Consider the following 16,429-nt stretch of genomic DNA (forward strand, 5'->3'; position numbering starts at 1 on the left):
TTTACTACGACCTTCACATGATCAATGCGTAGTACTAGGGTCGTACTAAGCGCCCCCACAACCCAGCTCCACAAGCTCCAGCAGACCCAGACGGTAAATAAGTGGGCAGAGAACAAACTCCACCCTTTCTGGTCAAATGTGGAAACTCTGAGACCGACTGAGGCACTGTGTCTCTACTCCTGGATGGGAATTTGGGAGGAGTTTACTGTAGCTGCTGCTGTGTGGCCAAGCTAAACTCTGAGTAGTGGAGTTGGCAGTGGAGCTGCACAGATGATGTACATTACATCTTTAACATTAAACTCTTAAATCTTTGTAATTTTCAACTCGTAAATTGTTTTCAGTGGGGTTTTGTTCCATGATAAAGAATTATTTATCATGAATCTCTCATAAGACTCATTAATTATGAGAGATTCATGATAAATAATTCTTTATCACTGGTCTTGCCTGCAAATTATAGAATAAATTTAAAAGATTTTCTATATATGAAATCTTCAATGTCACATTCATAGTTATCAATTATTCAGTGTAATGTAATATGAAATTATTTAAATACTGACTATGAAGACAACCTGTCAATAATGGATAGTGATACTGATACTGATACTGATAAATATATTTTAGTTACAATAAAATACAACAATATCCCTATTCAGCAAGACAAGATCTTTCATAAATAGATTTTTCTGCAATGTAAAATAATACTGTACATAAACAGTGGGACATTTCAAAGTATAGAAATCATCTTTTTGCTCTCTGGTAGTGCAGAAACTTTTTCTACCTGACCTGTGACCTAGTTTGGTGCTTTTGTGATGCAGTTTCTTATAACTTGTCGGACACATCTATCTGCACTGACCTAATATCAGTGAAATACCCTCCTTTTGTGTCTCTGCATAGTGCGTCCTTCCTTAGCTGCAGAGGCCACAGTAACGAAAAGAGGTCATTTAGCTGTAATAAGAGTGTAACCTTTTAAGATGCTCATTGACGGACTAAAGCCACTGAGGTGTTGTGTTTGCTTTGGTTAATCTTTGGATTGCAGTTTTAGCCCAGTGGAGTATATGATTGTTGGACTATTGATCTTTTACAGTGGATCAGCATTATCAGGGATATCTTTAGAGCCGGTATGGACAGGAGGAGGGATTATTGTGATCAATATCTCTGTCGGTGTGTATGCATGGGTAGGCTAGCCTACTTTAAGATAGGATAAAGGTGGTGAATCTTTTCATTTGGCACCAAAGCTGTGTGCACTTTGGAGCTTTCATGTGCTTCATTGTGATGGCGAGCACTTTGTCTCCTGGCTTTGTAAATTTGGCACTATGCACTTTTGACTGTTAAGCAACAAAGTGCAAATTAGTGTGGGATGGTATATGTGTGTATTTTATCATAGTAAATGTAATGGACTGGATTGGAGGTTGAAGAAAATGGGGCGTGTACATAGGTTACTGATTATATTTGTATTAAAAATTGTGTGTTAAAGATGTTAGCAGGCCGTGATCATCATTATTATTATTATTATTATAGCCTTTATAGCCTCATTTGCAATATAGCCGAGACAAAACACAAAACATTTGAGGCCAAGACATAACACAAAATGCTTGAAACATACAAGCATACAAGCATATCCCATGGGTCATTAGCTGGAACACGGTATAAAAAGCGACATTTTAACAACATGGGTGTTGCTGGTCTGATGATTGCATATGGCACTTGTGAAGATGGGTGAATAAAAGGCCTCATCTACTGTGACACACCTAAACCTGCCTGTGTATCATGTCATTGCTGTATCATCCATATTTGTGGTCATTCTTACATTCATTTTGACTTTGAAAAAACTCACATATTAAATAGGATGTTGGTAGATTAACGTAATAGCTGATGATAACTGCTGCTACAAACCACCTTTGTGTTTTGCAGTAGTGTTTTTAAGGTGGTTGTATTTATGCTGCTTCAGGTGTTTTTTTCCTTTTATGTGTCAAGTGTCTCTTTGTTTACATAGAGTCTTCTGTTGACACTGCTGGGCGGCTTTTGTTTTTTTTAGCAAGATGAGTCTCTCATGCTGCTGAGGTGTGTCAGACGCACATCATGACTGATACCATTCCTAAATTCCCCTACAATGGACTTGATGACTCCAAACAATGTACCTGTTGTCAGATGCTACAATGGGGGGTTTTACCAGTCTTTAATGAGTGAATTGAAGGACCATGGACTGCCCTGCTGCCTCAGACACACTGAATCCAGCCAGGTGGAAAACCTGAGGCTACAGAACCGGTTCCCCTGGTCATGCATGCCAGTCACTGGATAAGGGGGACGGTTAACTATTGAGCAGCCTGGGGGAGCAAAGGAGGCTCTGAGCTCCGGCCCCACATTCCTAAACCTCTCTCTGGGCTATAAAATGTGGAGCCCCAACAGTTCAGCTCCTCCTCCACCTCCTCCTCCTCCCTCTGTGTGTTTGTTTTCTGACTCCCTCCTTCTGCCTCAGAGTGGAAGAGCAGCCTGACAGGGACGTACCATTCTGCGACCACAGGGGAACTCATTTAGCCGAGCACAGAAAAGCTGCATTCACGCTTCCTGCCTTCCACCCCTCTGCGTTTTTCCGTCAGTGGGCAGGGCCTGATGTGGAGAGGGGGAGAGGTTGTTGGAGGGGGTTCAGAGGAGGAGAGAGTGAGAACAGCATTTTGGAAACCAGCTGATCAGAGCTGTGGTATTCTGCCATAGAGAGGCAGAGGGGAGAGCGAGCGAGCGTGCGTGACTGGAAAAAAGAGAAGAGAAGAGGAAGACGAAGAAGAAGTGTTGGTGATTTTTAAGGCTGAGAAAATACAAACAGAAGAGCTGGAAAGAAATGCCTCCCCCCTTCCATGAGAGGCTGGGAACTCATGTGAAGAGAGAAGCTCAGTGGAGAGATGTGAGAGCTGTTGGCAGGGTGGAAATCTGAGGAAGAAACAGCACAGAAAAAGGATCAGCCTCAACGATTCAACAGAGGGGTTTTTTATTAGAAAACCCGTGGACAGAGGAGGGAGTGATGTCTTGGCTGTCACCTGTGTCATGGGCCAAATGGACGTGGACGGCGGTGCGAGGGGCTGAGGGAGAAGAGGAGGAGGATGAAGAAGAAGAGGGGCGGCGGGCCAACGAGGAGAGGGAGCAACGTGGAGAGAGAGGGGAGGAAGAGGAGGAGGAGGAGGAGAGATCTCAAGGCTGCAGGCAAGTGTTGTGCTGCATGGAGCCTGGAGACTACAGACACTGTGATTCACACTGTCTGTACTGGAGGAGAGGGCATTTATAGCCTACTGATGTGTGTGTGTGTGTGTTTGTATTTGATGAAATGCAGAGGAAGAGATGAGAAAAACATATATATCTCTCATCTATATGCTCATTTAGTTGTTTACATACAGTTTGCATAGATTAGGTGTGACACAGTTCCTGGTGTGCCTGTGGTTTAGACTGTGACAGTGTTTTTTTCCCCCTCAACTCCACTTTATGTCTTTGTTTCTGTGGCTTTACAGAAAGCAAAAACACATTCCTGCTCTGCAGTCAGGTACACTTTAGTTTAATGATGTAATTACCACAAACTCACAAAGACGCCACACACACTCCAGGAATTTGTGCCTCTGCCTGTCCCTCACGTCTGCTCTGATAAGATTGTCATCTCGGTCATTGTTCTCAGCGGACGCAAAGATTCACAGCTTCTTAAACATTTTATTGACCAAGGTGCTTTTATCACTAAAACCCTGGAGGTGTTGAGTCATTAAATGCCAGAATCCGCGTTTTGTTTGTTTAGTTGTTCACTCTCGCGGCAGATCAGTACTTATTTCCCAAGAGTAATGTCAATATGTGCTAACATGTGATGTAGCTTCCTGAAGTGAGCTGATCAAATCGAATGCCGTCACATTACAAAGCTGGAATCACACGCTGGTATTGAGAGGAAGAAGAAAAACATATCTTATATTGTAAACTTTATTCAGGTCTAGTTTCCCCATCTTTATTTAAAACAAATACACCATTCACACTTTTGTCAGTTACTGTCTTATAACTCAGACTCTGCTGTGTGACAGGAAATAGTACGCTGCCCTACTTCCTCTTCCTCCATATGTCTTTTACGTTATCTGTCGTTTACTCTCTCTCCCTGTCACTGGCACACAAAAAAAACCACACAGTATTGGTGCAAAATAAGTTGCATATGACACATATAACTTAACATATTAAATTGTGTGCACGATTACATTCAATACAATTCAGATTTACGTGCAAAAACATGTCATCGTCTATATATTGCACCATATGTTAACCAGCCTGGGAGGTTGGTGAGAAAATTCTGTGAACATAAATTCATTGATGTGACTCTGGGTTTTTATTGATGTAATACTGATGTAATACTGAAACAGCGTAAGAAGGGACACACGCATTTATATTTGACAGGCGTCATTGAGATGAATCTTACAGTATCCAGGGTCAGATAATATCATTGTATGATTTAATACATTCAAGATATTTGTGTGGAAACATGTGTCCATATATGGATACATATTTCACGTTGTATTGCATTTTAGCTTGTTCTGTTTTCTGTTCAAATCACAAAATTCATCCTTTTGCTTTTTTTCGCTTCATTAGTTTTCATATCCCTGAGCTCTGAGTGTTTGTAATATGACCTCTCCTCAGTTACGTAAGGATTTTTCTGTTCTCTTCTCTCAGCTTTTGAATGTTTGGAAAGTTCATGGTGCTTATCTCTCTCTCTCTCCATCCCTCTCTCCCTCTCCATCTCTCTCTCTCTTTCTGTGTCTCTCTATCTGGCTACCACAGTTCTGACTCAGAGGGTCATTTTGGCACTCCTGAAGAAGCAACTCCTGTCCGCACCCCTCCGCCCTTCCCAGGAGAGCTGGAGAACAACAACATTGATGCAGACAAAACAGGTGAGACCACTGCTGAACAAATAGCGAGAGAGAGAGAGAGAGAGAGAGAGAGAGAGAGAGAGAGAGAGAGAGAGAGAGAGAGAGAGAGAGAGAGAGAGAGAGAGAGAGAGAGAGAGAGAGAGAGAGAGAGAGAGAGAGAGAGAGAGAGACTAGGTCCAGTGGAGGTGGAAGCATAAGTTCTCCCAGACGTAAACATGATGCTACAGTAAAACCCTGGGATAACATTACAAATAAAGAACAGAAGAAAAAGCCTTTCCTACACTGTGAAGCCAAACAGATAGTGTCCTTCCTTGAAGTTACCATGGAAACAAGTCTTTTGATGTTGCACACATGCACAGACATCACGTGCCTGGGTCTGTTTGTCTTCATAGTCAATGAAAATAAAACACACGTCTAAAATATTTCAGCTAAAAAGTCTCGTTGTTAAGATAATTATTCCTTAATGGCACTTTTAGGCCACATAGAAATTCCACTACTGCGTCTGAACCGCATGTGTGCGTGGTGTATCAGGTTCACCACGCCAGAGTAATTGGATACATATGCAGTCCTTTGTCTCAGGAATGTGCCCACCTTCTTGCCTCTCAGCTTTCAATAAGAATTTACCTGCATGCCTGTTTTTTAACTGGGCGTATCATGGCACACTTCAGATTAATTGCACAAAGCCGTAATTCATTACCGGTCCCTTTACCTGACACTTAAGCACTCTTTGCATGCTTGGTATGTAAAGCTGGTTTTTGCACACTGAGTGCAGGGATTTTGGGTTCAACGATGGCGGAGGAAGTGTCATTGTCATCTGAAAACTAAGAGGAGGAGTCTATGGCAGAGTGTGGGAATGGCCTTTGCCCTGGAATTCAACAGGTTCAACAAAAGCGCCGGTTCGCCTTGTTTTGTGTTGGTCACTCACTGGTGGAGGTCGCAGTGAGGGGAGTGACTAATCATCATGCAGCTCTCTCTGTCTTGTAGGGGAGGGCCGTGTATTGACATGAAGTTGCTGTTACTTTGGTAGGATTAAAAGCTTCAGGAAAAAAACACCTCCGCCAATGTTTTTACAAAAGCGTACGTTGCAAATGACATTTTAGAACGAAGCGAGGAGGGAGTTCACTTTTTTGTTTGAACCACAAACAGCCCCTTCCCTTCCTGCAGCTGTTGGAGGAGGAAGTTTGAATCCTGGCAGACAGGAGCCACTAGAAACGTCTCTAAATGTAAACACGTTGGCTGTGTGCGTCTGTGCCCACCCAGCGTCTCCATTAGGCCTCATACAAGATGATGCTTTATTTTATACATTGCATTAACAGCTAAACACTCACTTTTTCTTGGGTTTTCAAAGAAACAGGAAATCCAACAATAACAACAACCATGCACAGATACTGTATCTGGGGAGTCGACTCTTTGCTCATAAATAAATCACACAAAATTGTAAACAGATGCAAAAGAGTTCATCTTATTAATCAAATTACAAACAGGGTTCGTATTGGAAACAGACACTGCAGCTGGATGAGTTTTATCTCTGCTTTGACATGTTGTGCCTTCATGAAAACAGGAGTGAGAGAACAAATAGAGCCTCATAGCAAAACATGGTACTGAATATGCATGTCTGCGTGGATGGGGATGTGTGCATGGGCATGTTGGATGGCAGCATGACACTCTCTGGCGACATACTAATGTGAATGGGAGCAGGTAGCAACACAGCAGGCTGTGCTAGTCTCCTAGCAACATAATATTACATGAATATGGCGGGTATGACAGGCTTACTGAAATATGTTGATGTGTCAATCGGGGAGCCGGAGGTAATAATAACTCCACACGGCACAGCAGCCGCCATCACTGTTTTTCACAAAACACAACACAGCCCCATAAAGTGCATTTCTATGCTTATTTATCTAATGTCTTCATTTAAATGCAATGGCTCTTATAGTAAGGTATCACCATGGCAACAGCAGCAAAGAGAACAGTTGGCTGCCCCAGTAACCTGCTCTCAGAGAGAGAGCCAATCAGAGATCAGATTAGATTTGATTGGAGAGATACTCAAGATTGAAGTGAGAAGTGAGTGTTCAATTTCAACTGTTGCACTTTGTAATGTGAGTTTTTTTTTTTTTTTTTTAAAGGTTAATTCTGTTGTTTTTTCTGCTCATTTCCTCTGTAGACGTGGATCAGGAGGAGCACCTGATAGTGACTGCTCCGGTCAGGGATCAGGATATTTTGCTCAGCCACAACATGGGTCAGGATGAACCCGCTGTCCACATGGGAGGCCCGCTGGAGATAAACATGCACACAGAGCAAGAGGAGAATCTTCCTGAAGCTTTGGGCTCGGCTCCTGTCCCTGTCCCTGATTTATCCTCAGTGAACGAAACCCCTGAAGTGGCCAAATGCACACCACCATCCCCTGAGCCATCACCACCACCACCACCACCAGCCCCCATCCCAGTCGCGGACCCTGTCCAGGAGGAAGCCCCGGCCTCGGCCCCGGCTCCTGCTCCTGCTCCGACCCCAGAGCCAGAATCAGCAGCACAGAGCAGTGAACCTGCACCAGCCCATGAGGCTCTGGAGCCTCCTGAGGAAAAACCTCTTGCAGTCTCAGAACCAGAGCAAAATGGACTCCCCGACCAGGCACAACCCACCCGCAAGACCAAAACCAGCAAATCTAAACCGCCGTCTCTGAAAATGAAGGCCGCAGTGGTGGACGAGCCTGCACAGACAAACGAGGAAGAGTTTGAACTTCCTGTTCCCCAGGCCGTGTACAACTTTGACCCGGACCAGCTGGATGCCAGTTTTAACCCTTTTACCAGCGGTGGATCAAAAATCCAAAACTCTCCCCCGCCTTTTGGTTCAAACTCTGCACCCAGACTGGAGCCCATTGGTTGCTCATTTCCCGTTTCTGAGAGCAGCTCAGCAGCTCCAGCAGCTCCAGCAGACACGGAGTTGACAGAGCCGTCGTCAGAGGTGAAACCTGTGCTGCTGGAGTTCAGTCTGGACGAGGGGACAGTCAGTAAACCGCCTCCGAGGAAACTAGGTGGAAAAAAGACAATCAGCAAACTTGCAGGTAAGAAGCAGAGGCCCAAAGCATCAGGGGCTCCCTGTAAACCTGCACCAGAACCCGTTGTCTCAGAACCCGTTTCTGAACCAGCACCAGAACCAGTTTCTGAACCAGCACCAGAACCAGTTTCTGAATCGATATCAGAACCAGTTTCTGATCTTCACCCAGAAACTTCTTTGCCAGTTTCAGACTCTTCTGCACCCGTGAACCTTGACGACGTTCCTATTCCTATTCCTAAGACAGGAGCATATAACTTTGATCCCAGTCAGTGGGATGACCCCGACTTCAACCCGTTCGGTAGCAATAATACGATGAGCAGCTCCCCAGAGCTCCCTAGGGGCGGCTACAAATTCGACCCAGACAATTTTGACGACTCTGTGGACCCTTTTAAACCCTCCAAAGGCCTGAGCACCGAGGACTCGTCCAGTAGCACCGCTCAGCCGGAGCCTAAAAAAGTAAAAGATGGAGCCAAACAGAAAGCAGGGCACCCGGCTGGTGAGAAGAAAGTGAGGCAGATTCCCAAGAAAGGCAAAGAAAGGACAGCCACAGCCACGTAAGTCTACAGAGTTCAAATATCTGTCCATGTGTTTGCAATCTTCCTTCGTCATCACAGATGTTAGAAACCCTAACACACGCAGCACAATTCAGAGTGAAGTTTTGAGCTGATTGTGTCTTTGAGGATACCAAACATTTAACACTGCACACTCTCTACAGAAGCCATTCCTCAACAGGTTATATATAGGCTGTGAAAAGTGCTTACAGCTGCAGCACTCACACCAGTTTCAGCTTTTTCAACGGCTGTCGGCATCTTGTGTCAATGCTCAAACTTTGAACTGACCTGCTGAGTGTCTAACATGCTGAGCTGACCGCCTCCAGTCACTCACTCGCTCTCCTTTGTCTCCTTCCCCCTGTTCTTCGCTCCCTTATTATAAAACCCTCCCCATCCCCATCGCTCTTTTCCCCTCCATCCTCCATCCCTCCTCTTTCGTGTCTGTTGCGCAACCACCCCCCAATCTCTGCTTTCGTCTACTTCGCTTGGCCTCAGGACATCTGAACAAGTCAAGCTTCTCTGTTTTCTGTTGTAAGTACTCTCACTATCGACGCGCGTGCTCTCGCTCTCTCTCTCATGCACGGCACGCTTGTTTCCCATTTTACTCCCATCACGGCATGTGCTATGTCTGAACTGACTTTTAAAGGGGCATGTGAGAGAAATGAATGTCTTCCTCGGTTTACACCTCAACTCATAAGGTCACCCCCCCCTCACACATTAGCACTTTAATTTTGTCCTGTCTTGTGATACTGTTACTGGCATGGGGTAGCCTACAGTATATGTTGCTGCACCTCATCTGATGTAGGACAATGCAACATGGCACAGAAATATTTGCAGCTTAGTCATTATAGAAACAATGAAACTAGAATATGAGGTAACACTTTACAATAAGGGTCCCTTAATTAACGTTAGTTAGTACATTACTAAGCATTAATATATAAACTAATTACATTATTCAACTTTTATTATTACTTAATAATTTATTAACTAACTTTGAGTAGTAAACATTAATTAACTGCTTACTAATAGGCTACATTAATTAATGTGTTTCCTAATCCTAAGTAATACATAATAATGATTGTTAATATATCTGTAAACAGTTAATTAATGCTTAATAATGCACTAACTAACATTAATTAAGGGACCCTTATTGTAAAGTGTTACCGAATATGATTTTTAAGCATCAACTACATACATTGTAACTGTTGTATCATCATCATGTGCTTGCTTTGTAGGAATTCCTGTAAACTACAGAAGTATGACGAAAGCCAGTCCTTGGTGCTTGACGTGTGTAATCAGGTAATGTTTGTATTTGACCGTATGTGTTTGTCTGTCTGTCTGGGTGCTGTTTGTGTCAGCTGAAATGTTTCACTTTACTGCAGTGACACTGCATTGGCCATTACTCAAAAGCTGTCCAACCCCTTGGCCTCACCTTTAAACACACACAAACACAAACGCACCGTCACACACTGTCACACACACACAGGCACCCGCTGCTGACAGGAGCATCAGCAGCGTCTCCAGCTCTGCAGTGTTGGCTTGGCACAGTGGCAGATCTGTGACTTATCGCTCCGCAGTCTGCTGCTCCCACATGCCCTCACATTATCACCTCCTTCATTCGGAGGAGATACCGCATTATCAAGATATTGTATATGGCTCTTACAGCACCCGAGATACTGTACCTACCAACACAATTTGTCAAAGCCTTCAGTGCAACTTCCTTAGCACACAATGGATGTGTTTTTATCTTTAACCTGCAAATGAAATGTCTTTATATAATGTAATGAGTTATTCTTTTATGGAATTATGTCTAAGTGTGAAATAAAACCCTCTGTGAATGTGGGTTTTATCTTGTTCCCTTGTCTTCAGGAGGAAGATGAAGTAGTGGTTCAGACCCCAGAGATCACTCAGCGGGTTCATCACGCCACCGATGAGGAGAAGTTGGCCTCCACCGGCATCATGGGCCAGACCACAGACAACCAGGAGGAGAGAGGAGAGCCTGAGTGCATCAAAGCAGCTGTGAAAAAACACACAGTTGATGATATATCACTGATGGACGGTATGTCATCTCCGTTGTGTACTGTTAGACTGAATTATTTTTATCCACCGTCAAAATATCTGTTTTCTTTATTCCGCCCGCAACCTTTATACATTCCCTTGTGATCTATTCAGTTTATGATGTTTTGTAGCAGATGCAGCATCAGATCAGAGTATGCATGCTGCAGGGTGTTGGAGAAGTCGGCATCTCCAGAGAGGTGTAGGATAAATTGGACAATGTGAACCAGGAGAGAGATAAAGTTACACCATTTTTTTCTCAACAACTACCGTTGGAGTCTGCAAGACCGCAACGCCCCAAGAATGTGTCAGACATTAAGAACAAGCAGAAGAAAAATGGGACGTGCGTGCTCAGCGCTAACCCCTGTCCTGGATAGAAGAAAGTTATAAATATTACACTGGGGAACAACTGCTTCCTACAGTTGTAAAATCAGTCTCTGTCAGTGGTGGAAGTATCACTCTCAACACAATCTAATGAAACCTGAACAAACAGCTCCCAAATGCTTAGTCTCCAACTCCAAGTGCATGTTTCTGTGCTCTGTTTTGGTTTGCTTATTTTTGTAATTTAGATTTAGGTAAATAATACAATCTAAATTTGTCATTTGTCACTGAATCAAGTGTTTTCTTTTCCTCCTTAAAGCTCCTGAGGTCAAGATTACAGATCACCAGGAGGAGAAGAACACCTGCAGTCTGAAAGATGATATAGTGAGTACAATAGGAACCAGAGGCAGGGTTAGCAGTGATTAATATTTAAACATGACCAGCTTGTTTTGCACCATGTGGTCTTCATTTCAATTGGGAATTGGATAATTCAGCTATTACTGAAGTCCTACATCTTTATTTTGTCATGCTGAGACAAACATTGGCACGGAAATCAAATAGTTTTCACTTTCATAATATTTATCCAAGAAAACTGCAAATGCAAATGTTGAATGACTAAGAGTCAACACACGTGTCAAGTGTTTTTCTAGTCCACTCTCAGCAAAGACATCATGTGACGCTGAGCGCTAATGTCTGAGACTGATTCTGGACCGGGGGATCTGCTCACATCATATGAGAGGGTCATGAATGTTTATGCCAGATCTTGTCAGACTGAGCACATGGTGCGTGTTTTCTTGTGTGCTCCACAGTGTGAGTTATCCATGAACCAAATAACAAAGGTTGGCAACGGTGACGCCACAGGCACAACAGCCCTGACCCAGGACAACGTGCCCCTGAGTGAGATGGACAAGGCTGCAGTGCTAACCCTGATCAGAGAGGAGGTGCAGTATATCACATCCACAAACCCACTCTATTAATTATGATGTAGATAGCCTTATTAGATCCTAATGCATCGGCTTATATAATTTTCTCTTTATGCCTCATCTTCTAATCAGATCATCACTAAAGAGATCGAGGTCAATGAGTGGAAGAGAAAGTACGAGGAGTGCAGAGCGGAGGTTTTTGAGATGAGGTATGAATGAAGCTTCACTGGTTCTACGACTCTTTGCCTCTTGTTTAAAGAGCATTTATATGCAGAAATGCAGAGAAATGGGAATGATTGAGACAAGTTAAGTTGACAAAGGACTGCTGTCTGCCCTTCTCTCAACAGGAAAATTGTTGCAGAATATGAGAAGACAGTTGCACAAATGATTGGTGAGTTGCTGCCACCTGGTGGGGGGAGTTTCTACATGCTTTACTTTGATTAACAGGCACAGCGCCTCTTGGTTTATACTGTAAGTAACATGTGTGCTTCATTTCTCAGGGGACAGAAAGTGAGGGACAGTTCCCTTAAGCGTAAAATAAGTCACAGTTTTTAATATTTGGTGGCAGATCTTCAGTAGTCAGTGTGTTAATGCCCTAAAGACATCAGCAGACAAGTCAAGTAGTAAAGCTTGCCAGGCCGGTTCCCGCCTGTCTTCATTCCCTTTTTCAGTAACTTTGGGGGGTTTTACCGTAAATCTAATCTTCAGGATAGGAAATATGTGATCAGTGATGCTGCGGTCAGTTTAATGATTTGGCCAGTTGTTTATATTCCAGTATTGGCCAGTAAAAAAGGAGTCCCACACTGAGTTTGGACGTAAATACTCATAAAGCTGAGAGTTGGACTGGTCATACTGTTACTGGTTTATTTTAAAGCCAGTGTTTCCAGAGCAGTGTGTGGAGCCAACACAATAAAAAACACACTGCCCTAAATCTTTGTGGCTGCACTGTGGAGGTAACTGTTACACAGTTAAAGTGTAAGGAAGTTGAAGTAGTATGCATGGAGCCACTTTCTTATATTTGACTCCTTTGTTGGTTGCAGAGGATGAGCAGCAGCAGAAGACCCTGTCCTGCAGCAAGTCGGTCAGACAGTTGACCCTGGAGAGGGATCAGGCCATGGCCGACCTCAACTCCGTGGAGCGCTCCTTCGCCGACCTCTTCCGGAGGTATGAAAACATGAAGGGAGTTCTGGAGGGCTTCAAGAAGGTGAGTAGAGCGACAAATCCCATCATGCAGTCAAGTGTGGTTCACCTTCAAGTTATTGGCAGATCACTAGATCGAGTCTCTGCATGTTTCTCTCCAGAACGAGGAGGTGCTGAAGAAGTGTGCACAGGACTATCTGATGCGGATCAAGCAGGAGGAGCAACGATACCAAACGCTCAAAGTGCACGCTGAGGAGAAACTGGACAGGTAGGTGTCATAAGATTCTGTGTTATGTTTTAGAAGAACAACAGGAGGTGAAAGCTGGCCATCTGACCGTCTTTTCCTCTTCCTTCTGTCTCCTCCGCTCCCACAGGGCTAATGAAGAGATTGCCCAGGTACGTGCCAAAGCCAACGCTGAGGGAGTCGCACTGAACGCCAGCCTGAGGAAGGAGCAGATGAGGGTGGACTCGCTCGAAAGAGCTGTCGTTCAGAAGGTAGGACGACTGAAACCATGATTACAGTGCAGTCACTGTGTTTAACTGTGTGGGTGACAGGAAGGGTACACACTGAGAAACAAATCTCCCCCCTCACTGGGGGAGATTTGCATTAACTTTTCAACCTTGGCTCGTACTTATACTTACAAGTAAAGCCTTGTAAAAACGTGCTGAACAGAGTATGCTTAAATATATTACAAATGACAGTGATGTTAATAATCTGTCAGTGCTCTCAGTTTGACACCGGCAACCCTCCTGCCTTGGGAGTCCTTCATCATGTGCAGGCACTGAGCACTGACTTCTGCCAAGGCCAATCTACAACATAAACCAGACTTCAGAGATAAATAAATTAAAATTTATAGTCAACACTCCAGATCTCATCCAAATTTTAATGTTTTTTTCCCCTAGCCAGTGCAACATCCTCCCACCAATGTAAATCAGTTCAACAAATCAACAGACATGGGTGGAAACTTAAACATAACGGTCATAGAGGTTGTAATTACTGCACGTTTTTACCAACATGTAGCTGAACACTAGGGGGCAGTGTTTAACTTACTTACTAACCAGAGAGGTTGTTAAGCCTGTGCATATTCTCATTTGTCCAGGTCATAGTGTCTCAAAGGAGTTTAAATCGAAAGCAACTGGACCAAATAACCAAGTCCAGTTGCTTTCGATTTAAACTCCTTTGAGATACAGAGAGGTTGTTCTATTTACAGCCTTGGAGACTTTTATTGTCCCTTTACAGACACATGTTTTGTTCCTGCCATTTCAGCTCCATCAGTTTTTTTTAAATTCTTCCCATCTCTGTCTCTCACAGAACCAAGAGATCGAGGAGCTCACCAAGATCTGCGATGAACTGATTGCCAAACTAGGAACGGACTAAGGGGCCAGTAATGAAGCATGCAATGTAAATTCTGTACATGAACACAATTCAGCACATCTCAACTTTTTTTTTTTTATTCATAAATATATAATATTGAAATACAGATTGGTTGCACTTGCTCATATTATTTTCAGACTGAAATACAAAACCAGAACAATAATCTCATTGTGTAAATCAAGAAGCACAAAAGTTATCATGAGGTATATTTTAATTATTTTGACGGAAAAGCATTGTGACAAATAATATTCCAGCCATGATTTATTGATCTCTAGTAAAGGATTTAAGAGTACCGGTATTTCCATCACCATTTTATACAACATGTTTCACACAAAGCTGCAGGAAATAACACGGAGACTTAAGGGAAATTTAATGTGGACATATATTTTACCACAGCAAGTCCACAGTGTAACAGACACACACAGATACAGCTTTCAGAAAGGACAAATCACTTTGACATAGAGTGCCTAAACTCAGCATAATATATTCCTTTTCAGGCGTTTTAATATTCCTTGCCTGCATTTCTTTTGTGACACAGAGTTTAGTTCTGCTGATTATCGTCAATAATCAGAAAAATGAGCTATAATTAATATCATCCAGCATTCCTGGCGCTGCGTTTAGCTTTGTTTGTCTTTCTTGTTTCACAGGGTGACATATGCAGTGCGTGATACAGTATAATAACTCAGTTATGCACATTTTGAAATTAAAGCACAGAGTTTTAACATCTTGTACTACATTATGCCGCCACACATCTCTGGGATTGTTAAATATAAAGAGCACTTATGAGAATCACGAGTTATACACAGCTATTTACTATCTTTGTTTGATGGGAGTTTGACAGTGACGGGTGGAGGTGAAAGTTTAGTGTAGTAAAAACGTTGCTCTTATTATACTGCAATATTAAACCATGTGCCATGTTACATTTTCTCTCTCTCTCTCTGCATTTGAGTATGGAAAAAAGCACATTCTGTCGCTGCCATGTAGATATTATTGGATTGTATCCATATTTTATCTGTGAGCCCATGTGTTGCTGGTGTGCCTTTACTTTGTCTACTATGTAAAAAAAAAAGAAAAAGAAGAAAGAATAGAAAAACAGAAAAGGTTTTGGCTTTTAGTTCCTTCATGCAGTTGTTTCCAAACTCTGTTGCCAAAGTGTACTGTAAACAGTATATTTCATGTATGATGAAAATATCTTGAACAACAAATATCTTGAGTTATAATAGGTTTGCAGTTTTATTGCTTTACCTGCAGTAACACATCAGTGAGCAACGTGTGCACCTGATGAACGACATTGAGTCTTATTATGCATTATGCAGTAATGAGTCCAATCATCATTTTATGGTCTGACTGAACTTGAAGGAGCATGAAAGTGCATTTTCAGTCGAGACATGCATCACATTTAAAGGACAGATTTTTGTACGGAAGCCTTCTTTTACGTCAGCACAATCAATTGCCAAATGTCGGTGTAAAGATGAGACGGTTTCTGGTGTGTGAGTGTGTCCTGTTGTAGTGATGTTACAGTAGTCTGAAGGTGCTTTTCAATGCAAATCCATCATTACAGTTCAATATGTGTAAATTTTATACTTTATGAAAAGAGTATTGAGAATTTTGTTCCTAATATTTGTAAAATTGAAGAATTGAGTATACTCAGATTGTATGTTAACTGCTATATTTTGTGCATTCCTGAATAAATGGTTAAGATTTAATATTACGCCAGTGTCCTCTTTTGCTGGAATCACTTCAGCTGTGCACAACAAAACAGAAACATATGTGTAGAGTCCACTGCTGCCACTGCAGTGGCAAACAGCTACTGTCACTGTCTTATTCCCACAGAGGAGCCAGAAGCCACATTTACAATCAGTGTATTGTTACTATAAACAAACATGTCATTAGTACTTTTTTCTTTTTGAATCATGAGCCTGTAATTTCCATCAGTCAGATATAGAAATTTCAACAATAGAGCTGTAAATATATAATATATAATACCAACACAAGTGTCTATCTTAGCCCAGACAGCGTGACCTAGTCATTTGTCAGGAGCTGCTCATTCATCAACCACCTTCAAACACATTTAGATGTCATCGCATTGAAATTTAAAGGAAAATACTCAAAATTATTACATTTGCCCTG

The 16,429-nt window shown here is 42.6% G+C and overlaps 1 protein-coding gene across 1 annotated transcript; it reads left to right on the forward strand.

Annotated features, from left to right (window-relative positions):
• The first annotated feature begins 2,662 nt into the window (after positions 1-2,662).
• tacc1 (transforming, acidic coiled-coil containing protein 1) lies at positions 2,663-15,969 on the forward strand. The gene is made up of 13 exons (XM_083972662.1): positions 2,663-3,195; positions 4,792-4,901; positions 7,045-8,488; positions 9,721-9,784; positions 10,355-10,544; positions 11,181-11,245; positions 11,671-11,802; positions 11,917-11,993; positions 12,132-12,175; positions 12,825-12,988; positions 13,086-13,192; positions 13,299-13,419; positions 14,237-15,969. The coding sequence occupies exons 1-13, from the start codon at positions 3,017-3,019 to the stop codon at positions 14,300-14,302; spliced, it is 2,763 nt and encodes a 920-aa protein (XP_083828788.1). The 5' UTR covers positions 2,663-3,016; the 3' UTR covers positions 14,303-15,969.
• The last annotated feature ends 460 nt before the right edge of the window (positions 15,970-16,429 follow it).

The sequence above is a fragment of the Trachurus trachurus genome (genome assembly GCF_905171665.1).
Source record: "Trachurus trachurus genome assembly, chromosome: 5".
Taxonomy (NCBI): domain Eukaryota; kingdom Metazoa; phylum Chordata; class Actinopteri; order Carangiformes; family Carangidae; genus Trachurus; species Trachurus trachurus.

Bases quoted from the DNA above. Each gene is read 5' to 3' on its own strand.
- tacc1 (XM_083972662.1), top strand. From the start codon at position 3,017: ATGTCTTGGCTGTCACCTGTGTCATGGGCCAAATGGACGTGGACGGCG. The intron at 10,545-11,180 runs GTATGTCATCTC...TCCTCCTTAAAG, and splicing joins TGATATATCACTGATGGACG to CTCCTGAGGTCAAGATTACA. The intron at 13,193-13,298 runs GTAGGTGTCATA...CCGCTCCCACAG, and splicing joins GCTGAGGAGAAACTGGACAG to GGCTAATGAAGAGATTGCCC.